The sequence below is a fragment of the Platichthys flesus genome, chromosome 9 (assembly GCF_949316205.1).
Source record: "Platichthys flesus chromosome 9, fPlaFle2.1, whole genome shotgun sequence".
Classification (NCBI taxonomy): Eukaryota; Metazoa; Chordata; class Actinopteri; order Pleuronectiformes; family Pleuronectidae; genus Platichthys; species Platichthys flesus.
The window spans coordinates 6,549,875-6,572,833 of NC_084953.1; the positions used below are offsets into that span (position 1 = coordinate 6,549,875).

Genomic DNA, 22,959 nt, shown 5'->3' on the forward strand with positions numbered 1-22,959 from the left:
GTGTAAGTGACATTAGCCGTGTCTGAGACTACGTTGGTGGAGGACGTGGTCTACTCTGTCCATGTCTCCTGAACTGAGATGTTCTCGTCTTCTTATTGTTTCCACAGCTCGTCCTGCTGTTACAGCCGTCGCTTAGCAACAAAGCGGAAGATGAAAATGTTTTCTTCTGTTGATTATAAATCTTTGATGTTTTTACATGTGTACCGTTAACTGCTCTGTTGAGTTCGCATATCTAACAATAAATTCTCCTGATGCTTTCGACTCGTTTTTTGCCGCCATTACCTCTTTGAAAAACATTCTGTCTATAAAGCGCAATGAATTTAAGGAAACTGAATATCGGGCTGGGAAGGATCCACCCGGTGGAACCTCTGATGCTCGCGCGTGGAAGGACACGTTTGTAGGCCACATCTGGAGGAGCCACATGCAGCCTCTGGAGGGTGAGAACCAGCTGATGTCAGGGGGAGAAGCAGAGCAGGGACACAAATCCAGTATACGTCCAGGAAGTGAACCCAAAACAGAGCAGATCTCCATCACCCCACAAGCCTGACTCCGAAGGGGTCTCTGAGCTCCTCCTGGGAAAATCCTGAGCTGTTGGATCGTCCCCACCCACGATGCATCTTGATGAGACAGCCAAACCGACACAACTGTCCCCTTGACATGAAGACGCAGAGGTTCTACTCCACCGCCCTTTTTAACCCTCACATAACCAGCTCGGTCAAAACGTCAGATTTTGCGTCTCAGCCATTCACCAACACGATGAGGACATGACACCAGAGTCCCTGAAATGAAGTCATGTTGACAAGCAGTGGGTGGTTCTTGACTGGAATCTAAAGAATAACTTACCGGTATTTCGAAATGAAAGGTTGCTCTGTCTTTCCAGCAAACAAAGACCCTGAAGAATCTTTCTTTTCCTCTTTTCTAAAGTCTCTAGGTGTCACTTAGAGAAAACACACATTTCTCTTTTCAGGCTCTGCAGACGTCATATAGCTGCTCTGGTTTTGTCCGAACCAGCGCATGTTAATAGAGGAACAGGGAGAGGCCCCTGCTAACTGAGCATGGACATAGCCCTCTCTTTGTGGAGGCAAGGGCAACACACACACACACACACACACACACACACACACACACACACACACTGAAGAGATATGCAACACCAGCCTCACTGTGAAGATACTCATCTCTCCTCTACTCCCATGAATAAAGTCATAGTCTGAATAGATATGTTTGCAGGAGGTAAACATTGATGTAAACATTCCCTCTGTTGCGTACGTGACAGCAGACTGAGATGAAATGAATCTATTTGGGTCCCTCTATATTCCGAAGCTGAGCCACATTTGCTTTGCAACCGAAACGTGAAAGAAAAGGTGTTATGTTGAAATGAAAAGAGGGACAGAACCAAAAGGAATGCAAATCCATTCGTTCCGTCCCCCTGCATCGCGGGGGAATGACTCACGCTCACATTGAGACGTCCCTGGATTGAGCAGGAATAAAATAACTCTAAATCACAATATGCAAAGCAGATCTCGAGGCTCCGCTGCAGAAGACTGAACCACGACCACCAGGCATTTCCCCACGATGCTTCCTCACTGATCTTATGTCACAGAGAGAGAAATTTGCACATGTTACAGTGAAGTAAGGACATTAAAAAGTGGTGTTCAAGTGTGTCATGGAGTTTCTTATGAGCAGGCCAGCAAATGGGAAGACAGCCAGGCCTGTGTGTGTTTGTGCTGGTGTGTGTGTCATGCATGGCCGTTTGTTTTTTTACGACAAGTGGATTTACTACTTAAGTAACACAGCCCTGATTGGGAAACGTTGCCATATGGTAGTTTGAGAGGGAGGCCGAGACACGTGGACACCAGCGTGCGCACACACAAACACACAAACACACAAAGATGCACACAAGTATGCAGACGTACAGTACACACAGATATCAGCAGGTAATGAATTATTCAAGTGCACAAACACAAAGACGACCTTTACTGTCTGACCATCTGTATCAGGTAATCACATGCACATTAATACTCTGCTCCTGGATATACTGTACCTGAGATTGTGTTTGTGTTCCACGGTGTTTTGCCTGATTGCAGTCTCAAACGTGTGTGTCCTTCTAGGGACAATTAATCCCAGGATTCATTGCACTTCTATGGCGAACTGTCTTTCAAAGCGATAATGGCGTCGGCGACCAACGACTCCTCCGTTGTGCAAACTTTTAAGTGTCATAAAAAGCATCAGCCTTCACTCCAGCCGAACAACTAAAGGGGAGCATGTGAAAAGTTGCACCCAAACTTTCTCATTGGGTCCAACTGCAGCTCTGTTGCTAGCTGATGGCGATAAGGGGCGTGGCAAGGTGGTGATGCAGATCCTAGAAAATCCTCCGTAGACCAGAGCGTCTCTTTTGGATCTGGTTCATGAAAACACTTCACCCAGTCGATCCAGGCGGTTAAAAACAAATCCTGTTCTCTGCAACACGTTCACATCATTCTCTCCTGGTATTTTACACCTCAAACTTCATCCTGCATCCCCTTGGAGCGCTGCAGTCAAGATGAGTTTGACCTTGGATCCCAGTGAGTCAAGCTGGAGCATCACAGCTCACGTTTAGCAGGTAAGTGCTGTGATTGTAATTACACGTCGCTCTGTGTGGCTGTGTCCTGCGGTGTCGACACCTTGTCTCTGTGTGTAAGAGGCAGCAGTCATGACCTGATCTGGGAAGTGTCTCGCACCTGTCTTGTCTTTTTCCCTGTTTCTCCTCCTACAACAAACTCCATTCATCGGAACATCTGAGTTTGGTCTCTGACCTTCCTCATCCACGTGTCCTCAGAGAGCCGCACAGCCTCTTCACTCAATTAAATGCAGTTCCCACTTATCTTGACCCATTAACATTCCAGGACCTTTTCAACACCGGAGGGAGGACACAGTCTGTGGAGCAGTGCTGGAAAACGATGTTCATAATATGAACAAAATGATGTGAGTAAATATTTACAGTTTGTTTCTCAGTCTATCACAGGCCATGTTTCATTTCACATGTCTGCTTTCCCTGAAAATACCAAAATATATCACATAAATTGTTTCATCTACTGATCATCTGATGAATTATTTTATTGATTGATTTATGTGTTTTATGCGAAGATGGAGGACATAATGGCTCAACACCTCGACGCCCCCCAGTGGCTGGCCGCAGTATAGGTCATAAACCCCACCTCCTCCATGGCAGTGGACGGGACATGGGCCTAAACGTCAAATAAATGTTCTCAAGGATGGTTTGATTTCTTGACACATTTAAGTTTGTTCAGGCTCTCATTTTTCCATTATGTTTGGTTGTAATTAGCTGCGAGATGGAAGCGTTAGGAGCCGGGAAATTTTGTCTTCATTTCTGCACATCGGGAGGAGGTGGAGACGCGTCCTCCATTTTTATATACAGTCTGGATTCTAGACAGATTTACATCTACGTCTGGTTTCCTCCTGTTCACAGCTGCAGTTTTTCATGTTTTGAGTTGAACTCTAAGTTTTCCATCTATCTGGAGCTGTAATATTTGGCTAAAACAAATTCAGTCATTTTTCTCAGAGAAGTTTGGAGTCAGTAAGATTTTTTATTTCACTTTTGTCTCATTTGCTGTGCAGCTTTTTAACAGATGCTGTGGAAATCAGGGTCAAATATTGCACCTTTATACTCCTGCACATTCAAATATATAGTCTTCTCTCTCTCTCTCTCTCTCTCTCTCTCTCTCTCTCTCTCTCTCTCTCTCTCTCTCTCTCTCTCTCTCTCTCTCTCTCTCTCTCTCTCTCTCTCTCTCTCTCTCTCACACAGATCACTTATTTAGAAAGCCTCTGCATCTCACTTTGTTCATCTTGCGTAGAGCGAGGGAGGCGTGTTGAGAGGTTCTGCCTACACACTGTGGAATCTCACTCTCCTCATTGTGAGTCTAACCTGCCAGTCCCCACAACGTGATCTCCAGACGTGACTCACAAGCACAACACTGCAGCTGTACACACACACACACACACACACACACACACACACACACACATGCAACTGGCAGTCAGTCACATCCATCAGTATGCACACGTGACGAGCAAGAAAATGAGATGGCACAGGTTTAAATACCGACCACAAAACTAACGCCCACACACTTTACACAAGTAGACAAATATGCATAATATTGAATAGAAAACACAAATCAAAATGTGCTTTTGGCAAACGGCCAGACATGTGAAGAAACAATCACATTTGATGCACAAATGGACAAAACAATAAAAAAAACATTTGTGCAGTTAAATGTATTCAAACATAAGGCGAAGATAAACAACCTTCAAAATAAGTGGTATGGGAAATGGACGGGTTGAGGGGTCTTTTAGTATCCCCCTTGCTGGAGAACATGGCGGTGAAAACACAAAAACATGTTGACATAAATAGTATGTGACATGCATTTGGAGAGTAACTGATAAAACGTTTCTACAAATATATGCATCAGTCGGCAGATACATGTGCAGCTCCTGGTTCCTTAAAGTGCTTTTACCTCCACATCTCTCACTCATGGCAGCTCGGACTAAATATAGGAGCATTTACACCAGTTCTGTCAGCCTGTATAGTACACACACACACACAGACACACACACACAAGCCACTGTCTAGATACATATGCTAAACCCACATGGAAAAATGAGGGGAAGTGTGCAAACTATCAGATAGACTACTTTGGAGGCACAAACACACATGCATTCATAAAAGTGCACGAAGGTACAATCATGAACTGCAGCGTTTTTTATTTTTCTGTCATTCTGGCTCTCCAGCCCTGCAATCAGAGGAATACAGAGAGAGAGAGAGAGGCAGAGGTAAAGTGGGTTATTATTTCAATCAGTGAAGAATTGGTTGATGGTCCAGGTGCACACAATGACACACACAATGACATACACACACAGTTGAGTGGAACAAGGCAGACGACCAGACTCTGTGCATGAAACAAGGCCTTTGATACATTTTCTCCCCACCTTCTTTTTCATTTATTCCAAAGATGAGTTGGAAACAAGAACACACTCTTACAAACACACCTCTACCAGGTTTCTACTGGAACATATACTGTGCAAGGAAGTTTCAGACTGTGCGTGTGCAGGATGCATTCGTCGACTGATCCAGGGAAACAAACTGATGAGATAATTACAGCACAGTGTCTCTTTATCTACGTCCATATGTGTTTGTCTTCATAGATATCTCACTCCCACAGAGAATTCTCAGTGGGTTATAACTTTAATGGCAGACGACACTGGGACACTGGGAACGACTTTGCGCTCATGGGAAATCACGACATCTTTGTTATCATCTGCATGAAAAGAGATTTCATGAGAACATAAGAAAGCATGTCGAGTGAAAACGCTGCATATTTGATTTTAGTGATTTGAAAACCTGTCAAGCGAATGCAGTTTTTTTTTAACGGGAACTCACAGTCCACTGGATTCTCTATTTAATTTGATTGACCAAAGCCAACCATGAATTTATCTAACATGTGTTAACAGTCTCTGGGGAGTGTAGCATATTAGCACAGCATGCTGAGGTTTCATGTTTGCACTATTTTGCTAGTTTGACAAGGTCTGGTTGGAGTAAACAAGACAGCTGATGCATGTTGTAAGGACAGAATATGGCAGGGGACTGAGAGGGGGCCCCTGAGATCTGCTGATCCAAAGCCCAGACAAGTTTGTGAGAACCCGTTGAATTGTTGTGTTGGGCTCTACAGGAGACTGCAATGACACACCATTGTCAGAGACCTCCTGAACGAAGCCTCACAGGAGCTGTTTGTAGACATGAACTCAGGGAAATGTCCAAAGTTTTCTTTTACCCATACGAAGAACACAGAGGAAGAAATCTGAAATCTGTCCAGTTCAGGTGAGGGGCTGTGGGTGGTCTCTGTGGAGCAGCAGGAGGAGGGACATGATTTATAAACAGCTGGGAAACTCTTTGATAACGTCACCAACTCTCTCTCTGTGAATTTCTCAGACATTTACCTGTTGTATTCTCACATGGCCTCGCTCTGACGTCTTCTGTACATTTCACCAGGGGGCTGACAGGAGAAGTTCAGGAGAGGGTCCAGGGCGACGGACTCACATACATTCTCCAGAGTTCATTGGATTTCTGACAGCATATTACCTTTCTGCCTAAAGCTTCATCATTTCACAGGTTTGCTCGAAGACTAGATTGTCTATCATGTATCATGTGTTCTCTAGGGGCTCTGGGAGTGGGTGGTTCGATGTAGGGCCCCCTTATCGCCTCGGGGCCCCCAGGGTCCCTCGAAAACCCTCCTGCACCCACGCGTCACTGTGGCATGTGATGGATGACAGCAACGTTTTAATCTCACAGCAGCACGAGCTGTGTCATGTCAGGCAGTGACTATGAATAAGCAATATTTATCAGCGGTATGAATTAATTGATGCTTTTATTTGCTTCATGTGATTTGTTTGTCATAATAAAAGGAGAAAATTACACCTCTCGGGTTCTTCAATGCTGCGGACGCACCTCGAGAAGAAAGTGGCAAATTGGTTCCATCGAATCAGAGACTTTTTCTTCTCCCGCTGAGCCATGAAATAGTGGCTGATGATTTCTCTTCAATCTGAAGGACAGAAAGACCCCCCCCCCCCCCCCCCACCCACTTGGCAGAAAATCTCATAATCAACCAGAGTCGGCTTCGCACCAACGACACAGCAGCTGCTTACCCCACTCCAAACCCGTCTCACTGCTGTTTCCTGCTCGTCTCCTTCCAGACGGAAACATCACTGTTGGAAACACAAAGACGATTTCTGCTCTGACAGTGACAAGAAGCTCAGAGTCCCCACGTGTGTAACGACGTGTTTTCAGTGCAAGTGAATCGAGCAGATTAAAGCATCGCAGGCCGTGATGCAGCACAAAGACACACTTCTTAGTGATGAGTGGTTTTTTGACGAGCGATCGGTGCAGAGTCCGACTCCCTGCAGATTGTTCCAGGGCTTTCAAATGTTCAAACACTGATCTCACACCAGCACATAGACGTGTTTTAGTTTTTTCTTTTCTGGTTCTGACGTGACAAAGAGTTTCCTGGAGAGTGAACTTACGATGACTGAGACATTTAGCTTTGTTTTGAATTGCCAAAAGGCCATCGCCAGTGATTGAGTCAAGTCTCCATTGGACTCATCCACACTGGCAGCCAGTGGGGGTTAATAACAGGCCGTTTAACCTTCTCTCCTCCTTTCTTCCTATTTCCTCTAAATTTAGCCAAAGAATAAGCAGTCAACCCCCTGCATGTTTAATCAGTGTCTCATTACACTGTATAATGTCTCTTATTATAAGCAATGATCATCTAATAAACTGTTATTGTATTTTAATTGAAAGTAGCTGAGTGAAGTTCAGCTAATTCTATATATTATTGTGAAATAAAAAAATGCAATTTCGTGTCGTGGCAGAAAGGAGCATAGTTCTGGGTTATCATGTTGTTGTTGTGAAGACACGTGTGTGCATCAGTCTGTTGTCTGTGACCAGCAGCACAGACGCCATGACGCTACGATAGGAGGGCGGGTGGAGGAGGGGGGAGGAGGGGGGGATGAGGGCGATTAGGACGTCCATCTGTTGCCGAGCAGCCCGCTCAGTTCACCATGTGGAGCTGCTCATTGTTATGATGCTTATGCCCCCGAATGAAAGACAGAAAGAACTGATTAGCAAATTCACTGTTTGTTGGAAAAACAATTGTATATACACGAGGTCTGTTGCTCCCTTCGTCGAGGTAATGCTTTCACCCGTTTGTTGGTTTGTTTGATCTGAAGCAAGATTACACAAACTCTACAAGAGAGATTACCAGTGAAACTTGGTGGAAGGATGTGGAATGAGTCAAGAAAGAAAACATTCAACTTTGGTCCAGATCTGGAACAGGGGGCAGATCCAGGACATGTTTTCATTTTCACTTTCTTTGGCATCGTGTGCGTTTTTCAAAAAATGTCTCTTAGAGTAATTCATGGATCTTGATTTATTTTAAGAAACTTGCCTTGTTTAGACGAAATTTATCAGTGTATGTAATCTGGTGCAGACCAAATAAGAATTAGGATTTAGTGAATTTGTGGAATCATAGGGAGACTTACTGGCCTTGGGGGGTGGTATGTGCTATAATATTCTTCTTTTCTAATGACGATTTCAAGGTTAAATATCCCCAAATATTATTCTAGTCTAACAAGATCGACCTGGTTAAATAAAGGCAAACAAATTAAACCAACCTGTTATCACTGTGTCTGCCTCTGGTTCTGCATTCAACCAAAACCTAACCGATCCTCTTTCTGAAAGTAAGAGGAAGTTTGAATATTAAAAGTTTGAATATTTAGGGGATAAAAGATCTTAACACAAAGACAGAAATCACAAGTTTTCTATTTCTTTGTCTTGTTTGATCCTCAAGTTCCTCAAGTTGAGGAAAGTCCTACCCACTACAATAGAAAAAGTCTATCCCCCCACTTATAGGGGACTATCTCTTCATCCATGCTTTACATAAGTACCAGCAAAGTCTCTTATCATCATAACTGGAGACATCCTGCAGCACTGAGTCCCAATCCCGTCTCTCATCCCACATCTCAGTCATGTTTAAGATCCAGAGTCGTCTTCTTTTCCTCTATCGGCAGATTTATCCTCCTTCTCTGAACTCCATCTCAATTCCTCTGGAACAAATCCACCTCTTCAGTCCGACTGAAACTTACAGAACCCTCGTTAGCAATCATTAAGAACTAAGGGGACTGTTATGAGTTATGCTCTGTAGGAAAGCTCCTGCTTGTGCTTCTTTTATAACAGGGTTGTTTTACAGAGAAGTAAAATATATAGTATTTCGGACAAGATGATAGGGCTGATAAATCATCAACATTCATTGTTTTTCAAAACCTTCAAAGTATTTGATGAATTAGAACCGTACTGTTAGTGCAACACTGTTAATAACCTTTGAGTGTTCAGATATTGCAAGAGTCTCGTAGGGTTTGGTTGACTTGGATTGTTTAAGCTTAGTTATTTAGGTGAACTATCGTGTGGGGCAAAAAGAAAGACACCCGGACTCACTGCATGTCCAACTCAACATCACGATCTACTGATGATGCTCGGACCAGAGAAGGTCAGAAAACCAACATGCAGCGAAACCCCCCCCATTGTACGGTGGCAGTAGTGGTTTCTTTGTATGTCCCCCCCCCCCCCCCCCCGCTCTGGTCCACACTGAAATATGGAAACCATGAGCATTTCTGCCCACAGGCCGAGATGATGGTGCCCCTGCAGTTCTCTCAAAGTGGAACGTGCCTTTATATAACATGCATGATTAGCAAAAAAACTCCTTTTAAAAGGTCAATGAATTCACGGGCCTTTGTGATGCTAATTATGACATTAACGAGCAGCACAGTGTTTTCACAAAGGGTTCAGACCCCTTCACATTTAACGCTTTATGTTTCAGCCTGACTTTGGAATAATCGCAAATTGATTTTCATCTCATCTGAAAAAGGGAAATTTAAATGTATGTGTTGTTTTGGTCACATCTATATGGACCAGGTTTCATTAAGGATATCTCTCTATGCTGTGTGTTCAGCTAGAACCGAAGAACCTTCTCTCTGAGCCCTTTAGGTGTTTGAGTCTTGTGGTCCGCGTGACCATCAGGGTCCTTCTCTTCCTGACTGCTCAGTAAAGTTCCATTTAAAATCTATGGATTCTTAGCCAGAGGTGGACTCCAATCAGCACAGATTCCAAGAGTCAAAGCACTTTTTCCTTTTTGATAAATTTGCAGAAATATAAGTTTGTGTCACGATATTTTAATTGGAAGAGCAAAAAAATAAAGCTCCATCCTTTACCCTGCAGTCATAGGTCAAGCACCCACAATGCTGAAGTGCCCTTGAGCAACAGGCTCCACCTTCCTCCAGCTCCGGAGCCCCTGACATGTGTCAAACCTTTCGCTCTTGATGGATTCCAAAGAAAAAATATTACTATGTCAACACAGGGCCCCCTCTACTGGTAAGTATACAGCATTACAGCCTAAACCTATTATCATTAATCTGATTCACAAGAATATATTTCCCACAAGAAATAAGAGCAACTGGAGAGATGATGAGCACGTCCTTATACGACTTTGATAAACCCTTTGAACACTCGCTGGCAGTAGTAGAGGAACGGATCTAACTTGAAGTTTGCTCACATCACCCACTCACTGAACGAGGGGCAAAAAAAAGTTTTTAATTGAGTCAAATCCTCCCATTGGTTTTGGCAGGGGACAGTTTTTGCTAATTGGTTCTGGATCTGACAGAAACATTTCAAACAGACGCTGCTGGATAAATGTGCTTATTTGTGCGTATTAGTTGCTTTTATAAAAAAAATACACATCTATATTTTCTATTTATAGACGAGAAAGGCTGCAACAAATTCACTGCTCAGACTCCCGCCAGAATTGGCTTTTTAATAACAACGATAAAAACAGTCCAGAAACTGCTCTGGTGTTTAGTCAAAGCAAGTATGTACAGTAGTAGGCCAGTAAAGGTACAATACAATCTGTAAATATACATAAACGAATACAACAACAAAATCCAGGTTGGACAGAAGATGTAAATCAAAAGAACTGAGGTCCACTTGTTTATCTGTGACTGACAACATAAAGCTGAGGAAAATGCCTGAAAACAAACAAAACAAAAACAAAAACACATCTCAGCAGCGAACTGAGCAGCTAACGTCGAATTTACTAACAAGCATAAGAAACTGTTTTCAACTCAAACCGATGGATTCTAAAGTCAAACCGTAACGGACGTCATCCATGTGCAAAACCTAACTCTTACCCATGAGGACATGATCGGAGCAAAACAGACCAAACGGCAGAAAAGTATGTGGTGGAAATAAACTGGAAATTGAATATGAAATGATTTGGAGAGCACAACTCAAAAACCGAATGAACTGAAAAAATAAAACTCATGATCTCCCTGTTTTGAGCCGCAGCAGAACTGAGGCTCTGTGCCGCTCTGTCACCGCCGGGGGAAGAAAACACCATCAGTACATTCGGATTTTTCTACTTCGAGGCCTTTGACCGTGCAAATAAATCGGAAGTCCGAGAGAAAGCAACCGGCACAAACGTTCAAGTTTAAAGTGAACTGTTGGTCCACTGGATCACACACCTTCATTAAAACATGTTAGACAACGTGTGTTATTGTAGGCATGTTGCAGCTGTAAAGGTTCAGCGTAAAATTAACTTAAAAACAAAGATGCTTTATTCACTTTAAAATGGCCATGAAGGATATAAGGCCATTCCATTTGTTGGGGGAAAGTCCTTCCCATTGGTCCAGGCTGCTCCGACGCCTGTTTCCTCAGTCAGAGTCAGAACCCCTGTGTTCAGAAAGGCGGCTGTGGGGCCATTTGGTTGAAATCCTCTTTTCAATGTAGAAAGCAAACCTGAAGTGTGCGGGCTCCAGCATCATTTGGGGTCAGTAGGGGTCCACGTCAGTAGTTCTTTGCAAGCTTGCATTTAGAAAAAAACATAAAACTCTTAACATCACCAAAAGTCCCAAGTGACGGCCGCTCTGCCGTCAGTGACACGGGCCGACGGGTAGCTTGAGTTCACTAGAAGATGGCTGGCCCTGGTCGTGTTAGCTTGTGTAACAGGCTGCCTGTGGAAATGGCCGCCTGACACACTTGTGCAGGAGGTCTCGAAAGCCGTCAGCGAGAGAAGGAGGATGTTATTTGGTCGTTCAGTCGTTGAGGCGACAGTCACACATTTCTTTGTAGATCCTCTTGCGGATGAGCGGCATGTCCTCCTGACTGAACAGCAGCGGCTGCCTCACTGACAGACGGCGGCAGTACTGACGGACAGAAAGACAAGATGGTGAGATTAGAGAAACGACAGAAGCTTCTCTCTGTCTTCCCTCAGGAGGCCGAGCACTGATCACATTTGTGGAGGCAGCAAAGACAGGACATATCCACTTTATTTCTTTTTCTGTCAAGACACAAGACAGACGAGGCACAAGAGAGGGGCAAGGAATTCAAAGAAGTGGGGGACAAAGGAAGGACGGCAGTAAAGAATGTCTCACCTCCAGGACAAAAACTCCACAGTCGCTGTCGTTTCTCTGCTGAGGAATTCCCTGAGGATTCAGGAGGTCACAGTCAACAGAGAGACGGAGGAAAGATGTCACAGTTGTGTGTGAATCTACTGGACATGCATTTGTTGCCTTAGTAGTAAGACTCAGTTCGAAATTGTTGGTTAAGATAAAAAGCAGAACGATTTTTTTGTTAATGTAACTCCGATATGGTCTTTATAATAATCGACTTGGCAATAAGAGGGAGGTTTCCACTCTGCACTGCAGTTTCAGGACGTGAGGTGAACACAACATGACAATTACAATCAGGGCTCAGCTTTACCTTGATGATAGTAATTTTCCAGCCTTTCTGAAACGCCGTCTGTTCCTTCTCTCTGGCTTCAGACTGGAGGTACTTCATAATGTTCTGGTAGAACAACACACACACAAAGATACACACAAAGGACAGTTAATCTACAGTGAGAATAATGCAAGTGATAAACATTGTTAGAAAATTTAAATTCCTTCACATTGCTACTGTGAAGCAGCAAATCGATCACATTTAAAACGACCCTGAACTCTGAGACGTGGAGGTTATGGACGATAATCATGAGTCTAATTAAGTAAAAACAGTGAGATCATCATCAATTAAACAGTTGAACAGGAAATTTTAAAGTTTTAAATGATAATTACAGCTCGAAGGCGGATGCAGATACTGATATAAGGGAGAAAAAGGATTAAAAGGTTAAAAGCAAATTAATATACTTTAACAAATTGTAAAATATCAAACCAATATGTCAAAGGAATGTAAAATCTAAACCTTATGCATGAAAGTCTTTCATTTTGGCAAACATGTGTCCATGAAAGTCTCCTACCGGCTGATTCTTATCAGCTAACCGCTCTAGTCAATAGGTTCATCATGTTCTGAACTGACTATCCACACATGCTTTCCATCTTTGGTCACGTCCGTATGTTTGACGTACTTCACTCACTACGGTTATAATTATCCTCACTTATACGTTATCGCCGGTGGTGGAGGATTCGTGGTCACTGGACACCTGAGCCTCTGGATGCCTCTGTCTGATAAGCTGAATACTTTCCATTCATTTCAGGAACATGTAATGAAAGGCACAAGTCTCCAGAACCTCCTTATCTGGTTGAGAGCTACAAAGACTCTGCACACATGTTGATTTCTTCTAGAATGTATTCTGGGGAAGAATATTGATCCAACGCTCTATCCTCATCTAATCATCTAATTAAAACCTTCCTTGTGGATTTCTTTCCACAGAACCTTTCCTTCCTTTTCTTTTCATAAATAAGAATTTAAAGATGTTGTACAGCCGCGACGTCTGCAGATATTATGATCATAGAAGTCAGGAGAAACTGAATTAAAGAAATCTGCAACGATGATCTCCATCTCAGAATGCAGGGAAATGGACAGAGGACACGTGGACGGAGGACACAAGGACAGAGGACACATGGACAGAGGACACATGGACAGAGGACACATGGACAGAGGACACATGGACAGAGGACACGTGGACAGAGGACACGTGGACGGAGGACACAAGGACAGAGGACACATGGACAGAGGACACATGGACAGAGGACACATGGACAGAGGACACAAGGACAGAGGACACAAGGACAGAGGACACATGGACAGAGGACTCACGTCGGTGGTGTGTCTGAAGACGATGCCCTGGCTGTCGTAGTAGCTGATGGTTTTGGTGGCCATGGTGACTGTGACGAGAGACCAGTGGATTTCTAAATGAATGGGAATTAGCAGCAGCCACTTGGAGAAGAGGTCGACCTGAAGGAACCCCCCCAAAAATAAAACACAGGCACAAGTTAGTTATACAAAATACAAAATCACGCAAATGTCTACGTTATGTTACCTGGAATAATCAATAGTCGATAAGAGTAATCAGATTACAGGGCAGTAGTTCATAGAAGGAATAAGAGAGAGACAGAGAACAGATTCTGTATAATGTCAAATTAAAAGCTGGAAATATAACTGTGTTGTGATAATTAATGATCGGCTATTAACGTTTAACTGGAACACAACTTACTTTTTTAGTCCATCTCTTCACTCCATCGTAGCCCTTGGCAACAAGCTGCTTATGAAAAAAGCTGTTGAAAAAATGAACCTGAAAGGAAGAAATAATAAATTGTGTTAATAAACCACACAGTGAGGACCTCATTAAAAAAATATTGGCTGAGTCTAACTACAAGTTCAGACTCCTACACTGAGTCATTTTTTATAATTAATAAATATAATTCTAGATCCTTCTGGGCTGCACGGAAACTACGAATTTAAATTTTTACAACAGATCATCACTTACCTTGTGTTGTGTTGCTTCCATAATGAGTTCTCCATACATGTTGATGATCTGACCAGATATAAGAGCAGGTAGAGAGAAATAAAAGGTTAGTTTGTTTTCTTTAACATTGGATCCAACTTTTACACCTCAGGCTTCCACTTTTAGGAAATATGTGCATTATGAGCCCAAACTGTGTCCTGGCCTTTCTTCCTTCTTTACCTGGTCATTAAGCCAGTTCTGTTCTTCCAGTGTCCCCAGGTCCTCCAGGCCCAGAGAGTGTTTATTATACATCACCATGAAGCCTGCGACGGGAGCAGAGGCCAGGCTCGACCTGTACCGAGTCATCTCTCGTTTAATGTCCAGGCCCCTAAAGGAGGAGGAGGAGGAGGAGGAATTATATTTAAAACACAAACCTCTGGTGTATATTCTTCTATCTTCAAGGAAATTTTAAGAATATTGACAAATAAGGAAAGAAATTTCACTTTCATTGGCTCGATTGGACGTGTGTGTGTGTGTGTGTGTGTGTCTATGCGAGTGTACAAACCACTTGCTGAAGTCAGATTTGCCGTTCTTCTTCAGGTGTTCCACGACGTCTGTCTCAGTGAGAGGAATGAAACTGCCGTACTTTATGTAGAAGCTCTCCAGAAAATCTGAAACAGAAGAAATCATAATGTGATGATTTGACCAATTACACAAGTAACATTGACAGTGTTGTTTAAAAGCCCAAATTCAAAATAGGTTTTCTGAAGGAACTCTAATTTAATCACACCCAAGCCTGAACGCTGACACACTTTAAAATAAGAAGTGTAGATAACATTTGTTGGGGTTTAATGCCGGAAATATTAAAGATGATATTTGCAAAACAGAATTCTATGAAGACAGAATTAACTGACCATATCCAGAGCACAGCTTGTTGTCATTAAAATGATTCAAAGCTTCAAATCCTGCTGATGGGGCTTAAAAAAAATAGCATTTTAATAAATGTGCAATTTGTCATTGTGTCTAGATTGATTGAAAAACTAAAAAAAGACATCCATTTAAAATTAAATGTTGAACAAAAGGCTGCGTGAAGAGGGGCCTTGATACATTCAGAAGCCACTGCATGTGTTTGCATGAGTGGGCCTCATTTATTAATGCTCTCTGTTAAAGTGCAGAAGGAAAAAAAAGACAGAAAAATGTGCATATGACCAATTTTAATACCATGTGAAGATCCTGTATTTTCTGTGCTACTATTGCAACACAAGGCTGTTCTTTAAACTTCTGTGGACTCGTTTGCTTTTTTCCTTCTTCACATCATTTGTTTATTGTAACGTCACAATAAACAAATGCTCTCCTGTATACACTCGATTTTTTGAGGGAATAATTATTTGCACAAACCCAGTTTTAGATCAAGTCTGTGTTAATGTTTCATGGAAGTGGCCTCGTGTTCTGTGTATTTTATATGTCGGAAAAGAGTCACTCCTCTCAGTTTGTCGCTGTGTAAAAACATTGATGATTGACCATGTTCATTATAACTATCTGACAAGATGAGTGAATATTTTCATGTGGAGGCTTGAATGCTTCGATACACATCTTACCATTGACCATGTCAGTGAGCTGCTCCAGATTTTCTTCATTCGACATCTTCACGTCCATCCCTGCTTCTTCTGACAGATCCTTCTCCGACACTTCTTCCATCTGCTTCTTCTCCCAGGTTCCCGGCTGACAGTAGAGCCTGTGGTCTCCTAATGCCCAGTGGTGCTGCACACTGTCCACTGCGATAGGGCACTGAGAGGTTTCCACTTCCATAGGTGTGGATCTGTGGTTTCCATTAGAAAGAGTTACTGGTAAAGAACCGTGGTCTGCTCCATCAAGAGCCTGGTCCACGTCAGAGTCAATATCCTGAGGTGTATTTGACCTTGATGCAGGGCTGTACTGTCTTGAATTGGATAACAGTCCATTTCCCAGTTCACTCATGATCAAATTAGCCTCTTCTTCAGATTCGGAGTCAGTCAGATTTACTGTGTCCCCATTACAGAACGGAGATTTAAACGTGGTGGGGTGAGTCTGCACCCCGTGATCCATCTGTGCATCTTTGTTCTCCTCCAGACTGTGAGCTACCATTGACTGAGCTGAGGCGTCCACTTTAGAACCAGTGACAACACAACCGCCGCCTTGGCTCTTAATTCTAACTTCTACTTTCATTTTCGATGCAAACATTGCGCCTGTCATCATTCCCCTCCCTCTACCTCGGACTACTAACGCTCTCCTGGCTGGCATACCCGACAGTCTCATCTCCACATCTCTGTTTACCCCGCATCCTTTCCCTCCTTCTCCTGAAACCCCCGACTCCTTTATCAACATGTCCTCATTATTCTGCGTACATGATTTTTGTGGGGCAGCACAGTTTGTTTTTGTTCCGTCTTGCAGGGATGTGACAGGCAGGGGAGGAAGGGTGTGTGTATCAGTGAGGATGTGTGTATCAGCCATTATTACAGTTGTTTGCTCCTTCTTGTACATGTCATTTTCATCCTCTGCTTCCTCTCCCATCTCCTTGGTCAAATCAGAGCTATTGGTAAGTGTCAGCTTGGCCCCCACTTTTCTGTTTGGGGTGTCCCAGAGGTCCTTGAAAGCTCCCCTCCCTCTCCCCCTGCCCGAGTTTTTGACATTGTGTCCTTTACTGTTTGGTCCGCAGCAATCACAGGCCTTGGGAGTCCTCTTCCTTCCTGAGGTACGGCCATTGACTGGGCCCTGAGCAGGCGTTGTTGTCTGCGTAGAAGACCAGGATGAGGCTGGGCTTGAGGTGCTTGTAAGTGCTGGTGTTACAACAGGAGGTTCTGCATCAGCAGGCGACGGGGTAGAGGGCTGAGGGGGGCGGATTGAGGTAGGGTCTGTGTTGAGGTGTTTTGCAGGGGTCTGTGTTAGGCCCTGACCAGAGGTATCTCTAAGGGGAGGCACCAGGGGAGGCGTAACTTGCAGAGGAGGTGCTGTAGCAGGAGCAGTTAAATGAGGCGATGCTGTAGGTGATGTTTTCATTGGGGAAGCAGAGCCGCTGTGAACCATGACGTCCTCCTTTGGCTCTCCAACCCCATCCCCAACTCCCCCTCTCCAGAGTCGTGTTCTCTCCTGTCCTTTGGTCCTTTAGACGTTTCGGCGTTGAAGTTAGCGCATTCCGTATTTTGTATCCTGACACTTCCTGTGTGGATATTAAGTAGTTTTCAAGCCTTTCCCACCACGGAGGTTATCGATGGCAGGTCGCTGGCGTCTCCTCAGTGGCATCTACACTGTGTGTGGAATAATGAAAATACCATGATCTCCTAATTAAAGACACAGAGAAAAATAACAGATTAAATAAATTTCAAGTTCAATATAGCAGCAGACCGAGGCTGTCTTTAATGGGAGTTATTCAAATTGAATGTCTCGGATGATTCGGTCAGGAAGGAAAAATACAGTAACTTGTAGTATGTTACTCAAAACTTAAGGTCAATAGTTCCTCCCACATCAGACTCCGATCTCAACTGTAAGGCAATCACTGACATTGCAACCTCAACAGCACATAAAATCACCCGCCCCCTTACAGCCACTTTGGCCTCAGGTGACAGGTTCAGGTTGATAAGATGCAAAAGGGAATGCTTCAGCTAAAGTAAAGTACTTGCAGCCACAGCCTCGTAAAGACAGCAGGTCACTAACCCGGCTCTTTACTGTCTGTCAATGGTTCATGTTTAGGAGATGTCGATGTTTGTTATGGTCATCTCCACTGTGGAGGTTGTATTTCCATCTGCATTTGTTTGTTTGTTAGCAGGATTATGCAGAAACTTCACGACTAATTACCTTCAAAGTTTGTGTGGGGGGTGGGGGGGTAGTGGAAGAAACCACTTTGGCCCATTCACACCTACACGAAAGCATCAGAGGCGAACCTGCGCCTCCTATTCACTTCTAATCTGTGCGAGCGAGGAAGTAAATAAAACATTAGCTTTCTGTGGCAAAGCAAATTGCACCATAGCTTTACGTGGGGTTCAACTTTACTTCTGCTTTCACGTACGAGTGACCCGGCCCTGAACCTGTTGGTGTGAATCTGGATCAGGGGGCGGATTCAGGAATTACTGTTACTTTTCATGACACTGTGAGACATTCTTGGTGATTTCTCATAGGATAATTTGTGGATCTTGATGAAATGAAAATCTAGTATGTTAAGGAGGTTTTAGGTTTGATGGGTGTTGCTCTGTTGAGTGTTCCATGGCAAGTGATCTGTCAGTGAATGTGCAGGGTTGTGTGACTGGATTTCCTCTATCAGACACAACTCACTAACCAATCAACTAATTAACTAAATAACTAAGTGTGTGTGTGTGTGTGTGTGTGTAGGACTTGCAGGACTTAAGCAGCAACGACAATGATATTATCTTCAATTAACATGTGTTAAGATTAACACGTGTTTCCGATGTGCTCAGCTTTTCATTCATTCGTGTGGATAAACGAGTTATTAATATCTCTACTAAGTGTTGCTGAATATCCCATAAACAATGGAATCTCCTTGTTCAACGAAAGCTGCCGTAGCTAAGCTAGTCCAACAATGGGTGTCAGATTCCCGGAGCGCGTCTACGCAACATTTACGAACACGACAAACCCAGCAGGTGATTTAACTGGGTCCAAAATGCCGTTTTCGCGTCAAGTGCACCCGCAGTCGGTCGTTCTCCTGGAGCTAGCCGCGTTAGCTAGCTGCAGCCGAACACACAACACAAAGCGGCGATAACATTCAATTCCTCCATTTTCAGGAGGAAGTTTCAGGAGGAGGGAGCCGAGGGTCCGAGTGTGAGCCGGCTGTGAGGAAGAGCAGCCGCGAAAGCACGAGAGGAAACAGACAGAATGAGACTTTACCTCGTCCGGGAAACGACAAACACAGTTTCATCCGAACACGGCTCGAAAAAACACAACAGTCCAAGCTGCCGTCGCTCGCTGATGACGTCAAGGGGTCGAGCGCAACTTCGGCAGTGTCCGTCGGTCTCCAGAGATTCACGTCACACAGAGAAGCCACAACAATTATCAAAATTAAACACAGAAGAATCAGATTTTTGCTATTTTACACGAAGATCTTTAAAGAAATACACATGTTGTGGGGTTTAATCACATTTTATTATTAGATTGGTAGGTTGTTTGTAAATTTTTTAAGATGATGATATATATTTGTATTGCTAATTCATTTAATTTGACACAGTTGTGTGGACAACTGTCCAGGGAAACCTCCCAAGCTTTAGATCTACTATATATCACGCTTTCAATTTTTTAAAACTTATTTCAGTGAATCAAACCAGGTATATTATATTATATTGTATTATATTATACTATTTTGTATTATATTATCCTATACCATAAGGGATACTCACAATATGGTGAGTATCCCTTGCACTTATATATTATTATTTTACAGTGTATTAGTATATTTATAATAATTATTCCATCATAGGAGAACTAAGAACAAAAAATATTTTTATTATAAAAAAAAAAAGATCATTCCCTGATGTTCAAGTGGACTTAATTATATAGATTTCTGACAGTTAAACAAGTACTACTAAATAAATTTGTGAAACTACTACATACACAATTAAAAAGCTGTAACAAACGTTTTTTTAAGTTATTAAAACTATTGCCAATTAATTTGTAGCCCCTTTTCAAAACAATAAATCCACAAATCATTGCAAACTGTTATAATCCCATCATTGCTATCCATAAGATCACAGAAACAACACACATTGTCCTGATAACCTTTAATTATAAAAATCTAAGACTGGAAAACAATAAATAAAAACCAACAGACAAAAAGTAAAGGAATTAAGTACAAAAGTATCAACATTAAAAGGTTACATAGAGAGAATATTAACATAATCACTGGCTACTCAACATTAGTAGCTCACAGCCCTTTCAAAGTGATGACATGACTTTTGCAAAACAAATCTACTTTGAGAAAATGTCACATATTATCAATTAGTAAAATGGACGTAATGTCCAAAATGTATCAAACAAGCAACTTCGGACATTTTTTTTTAACATATGAACAAAATATCAAAAATATTTGAGCTTAAATCAACATTTCTGCAAACGGAGTCAGACCAACTGGCTTCAAAGAGAATGCAGCAGATAATGCATTGAAATAAACACAGTCTGTTGCTATACATCACTATTTGTACATAAGGTCAGTGCTATATTATTCTCTACTAGCATGGTCAAAAACAAGAGGCATAATAAGTCCATTTACACGTCTGTCATGTGGCTCCAATGATGTCAGGTGATCAGAAGTCCCACCTTAACACAGATCACAAACCGATGCAGCCACGGATGAAGTCTCACTTTTCACATAAATGCCGGGGCACTGTGGTTACTGATGCCAAAAGGAATCGCTTGGAAGATGCGGCCATTTTTAATAAGGAAATGGAGGAAATATGCTTTAAGGAAACCGGTTCACTGCTGAGACTAACTGTACGTACAGTGATGCTTTTTTTAAATGCCAAAGGCTCAGCTACAGTCAATTTTTAAAACAATATTGTATAATCTTTTATCAGATGATTAATGAGCACAGCTTTCCTGATGTTTGAAAAAAACAAAAAGTCAGAGAAACTATCAGAGTAGAAAATATTTTTCCTATGTAAATCTTTATGCAGAGGAATTGATTGTATTTTAAAGCTTTGCGCAGGTTGTTTGAACATGAACTGAAATGAAAGCATGTTAAACTGTGGAACACAACAGGGAAGAGGAGGCTGGTGAAGGTCAGAGTGGTGCAGCAGTCGCTGGCAGCTGATGCAGTTTGAGGCCTTGAAGAGAGGATTTAAAAGAAACATAATTTTACCCGTGACTGAAACGTTATGACATTTTCTCATTTGAAGTGATAAAAGGTTTTTAAGAATGTTTTTCAGAGAGCACAACTACCTATCAAAGCTTAGCCTTGATCGATGGGGTGTGAATGGTCTTGGAAACTGCTGCACCATTGCTGCCCCCTGTTGTTAGCACCTGGAGCTGCAGCTGATAGACACTGTTGGCCTGAAGACCTTGAACTGTCACCGACCGCTGAGACTGTGGATGAAGAGCCAGAGTTAGTTCGATCGTATTATTCTTCCTCAACCACTCATTTGATTGATTAACAAATAAATGTGTGTCAGTAAAAGGTTACCATTATACATTGTTTTTACAGTAACTGTGTATTTGATGTTGATTTCAGCCACAGAGCAGCTGCTCTAGCAAGTATTTCCAGCAGTATAGGATAGTGTTAGTGGGGGGACATGATAAAGCTCAGGAGATAATTTAAATGGATTTACAGGACCTTTTTTTTTTTTCTTTAAATATCAAGAAATCAAGAACATCAACAGACATAATATCCATTACAGGTACATTTTTTATAATTTACTTTATTCCTGCTACAAACACAATCACATGCTGTGACTGTGTGTAAACCCTTGTGTCCGTCTCACCACTGCAATCGTCTGCGTCTGCGAGATGAGTGTGTCTTCCTGCTCCTCTGTAGCCGTGCTAACCGACTGTAGCGTCCAGGTGAACTGGAACCCCTCGACGGCCGCGGGGTCCAGTGCATGCTGGGACATCCTCCAGCGAAACGTGGCGAGCAAGGAGCCGTTGACTTGTTGAAAATCTGCGGTCAGTCTTTCCGGACGCAGTACCACCTTCCTGCCTGACAGGAGGCGCTCTGACATAGACAAAAGAACACCCATCAACGTTTCTGAATAGGTTTGATGCTTTTGTTAAGATGTCTGGTTGTTTGTTCCTAATGAAAATGAATGTAAACCCATTGAACTACTGTGTAGGTGGATAATAACTCTTAAGGATGAGGTGGGGCAATGAAACACCGTCTTTACATCTGTGTTTATTACTCATACCATCAGTGTTGCAGGGCAAAGCTTTGCCTCCTCTGACCCTGATGGAGGAGCAAGTCGGGGTCGTCACCCAGGCCACAGCTTCTGATCCGGGGTCAGCCTTCATCGCAACGGCGACCCGGTACTTACAGGCAAACAGCAGCCCTGTGAGGGTGTGATGAGTGCCCTGGAGAGAGAGGATCAGCTCGTGTTAGGGGTGGAAATCGGTACAGAACTGCTTGTTAGAAGTGAATCTCCACAAAGTACACATATTACCTCTGTGTTTGTTTGGAAACCTGTCTCATACAAGCAGCTCTTTAGATTCCATGTTAAAATAAACACCAGTGTCTGAAGCAGTGCTTGGCAGATCTCTAGGTTGGCAGCTTCAAATAGCAAGAGCTGGTGTAACTGTTTAAAAAGTCTGAACTTCAGTGAACAGAAATCATGTTCTGGGACCTCAAATAGCTCAGATCGCTTTTCTCTCCACAGACACACACACACACACACACAGACACACACACACACACACACAAACAGTTTCTCTCATTTCAGTCAAACCACTGAATTATAACCACTAATACAATTCAATGTTACAACCAAGCAATAGTGTTTCATTATTGCAGAAGCCTGTATTTTTGTTGTATTTTTCAGTTTGGTTTTGTTCTGTTTCACACTCCCTCTTACGTAAAAACCTTCTCCAGGAACACAAACCACAAACATCTCAGTAATAAAACAGTAATTTACTTAACATGAACCTGGATGGTTTGTGCTATAGAAGTGTTTGACTG

The 22,959-nt window shown here is 42.8% G+C and overlaps 2 protein-coding genes across 2 annotated transcripts in view; both read right to left on the reverse strand.

Annotated features, from left to right (window-relative positions):
* Nucleotides 1-10,400: 10,400 nt before the first annotated feature.
* LOC133961161 (uncharacterized) lies at nt 10,401-19,315 on the reverse strand. The gene is made up of 10 exons (XM_062396170.1): nt 19,194-19,315; nt 15,917-17,635; nt 14,884-14,989; nt 14,559-14,706; nt 14,361-14,408; nt 14,088-14,165; nt 13,691-13,828; nt 12,359-12,442; nt 12,031-12,081; nt 10,401-11,802 (listed from the first exon to the last, which is right to left on the reverse strand). Exons 2-10 carry the CDS (start codon nt 17,379-17,381, stop codon nt 11,692-11,694), a joined length of 2,229 nt encoding a protein of 742 aa, XP_062252154.1. The 5' UTR covers nt 17,382-17,635; nt 19,194-19,315; the 3' UTR covers nt 10,401-11,691.
* Nucleotides 19,316-20,063: 748 nt separating this feature from the next.
* anos1b (anosmin 1b) overlaps nt 20,064-22,959 on the reverse strand; it is a 41,217-nt gene continuing 38,321 nt past the window's right edge. The window contains exons 12-15 of the mRNA XM_062394744.1: nt 22,196-22,358; nt 21,776-22,005; nt 21,237-21,380; nt 20,064-21,121 (exon numbers count right to left, since the gene is read on the reverse strand). Of these exons, the coding sequence (XP_062250728.1) occupies nt 21,240-21,380; nt 21,776-22,005; nt 22,196-22,358 (534 nt within the window). The 3' untranslated portion in view covers nt 20,064-21,121; nt 21,237-21,239. The remainder of the gene's footprint in view (nt 21,122-21,236; nt 21,381-21,775; nt 22,006-22,195; nt 22,359-22,959) is intronic.

Bases quoted from the DNA above. Each gene is read 5' to 3' on its own strand.
- LOC133961161 (XM_062396170.1), bottom strand. From the start codon at position 17,381: ATGGTTCACAGCGGCTCTGCTTCCCCAATGAAAACATCACCTACAGCA. The intron at 12,443-13,690 runs GTGAGTCCTCTG...TTGTTCTACCAG, and splicing joins TCTTCAGACACACCACCGAC to AACATTATGAAGTACCTCCA. The intron at 11,803-12,030 runs GTGAGACATTCT...TCTGTCCGTCAG, and splicing joins GTGGAGTTTTTGTCCTGGAG to TACTGCCGCCGTCTGTCAGT.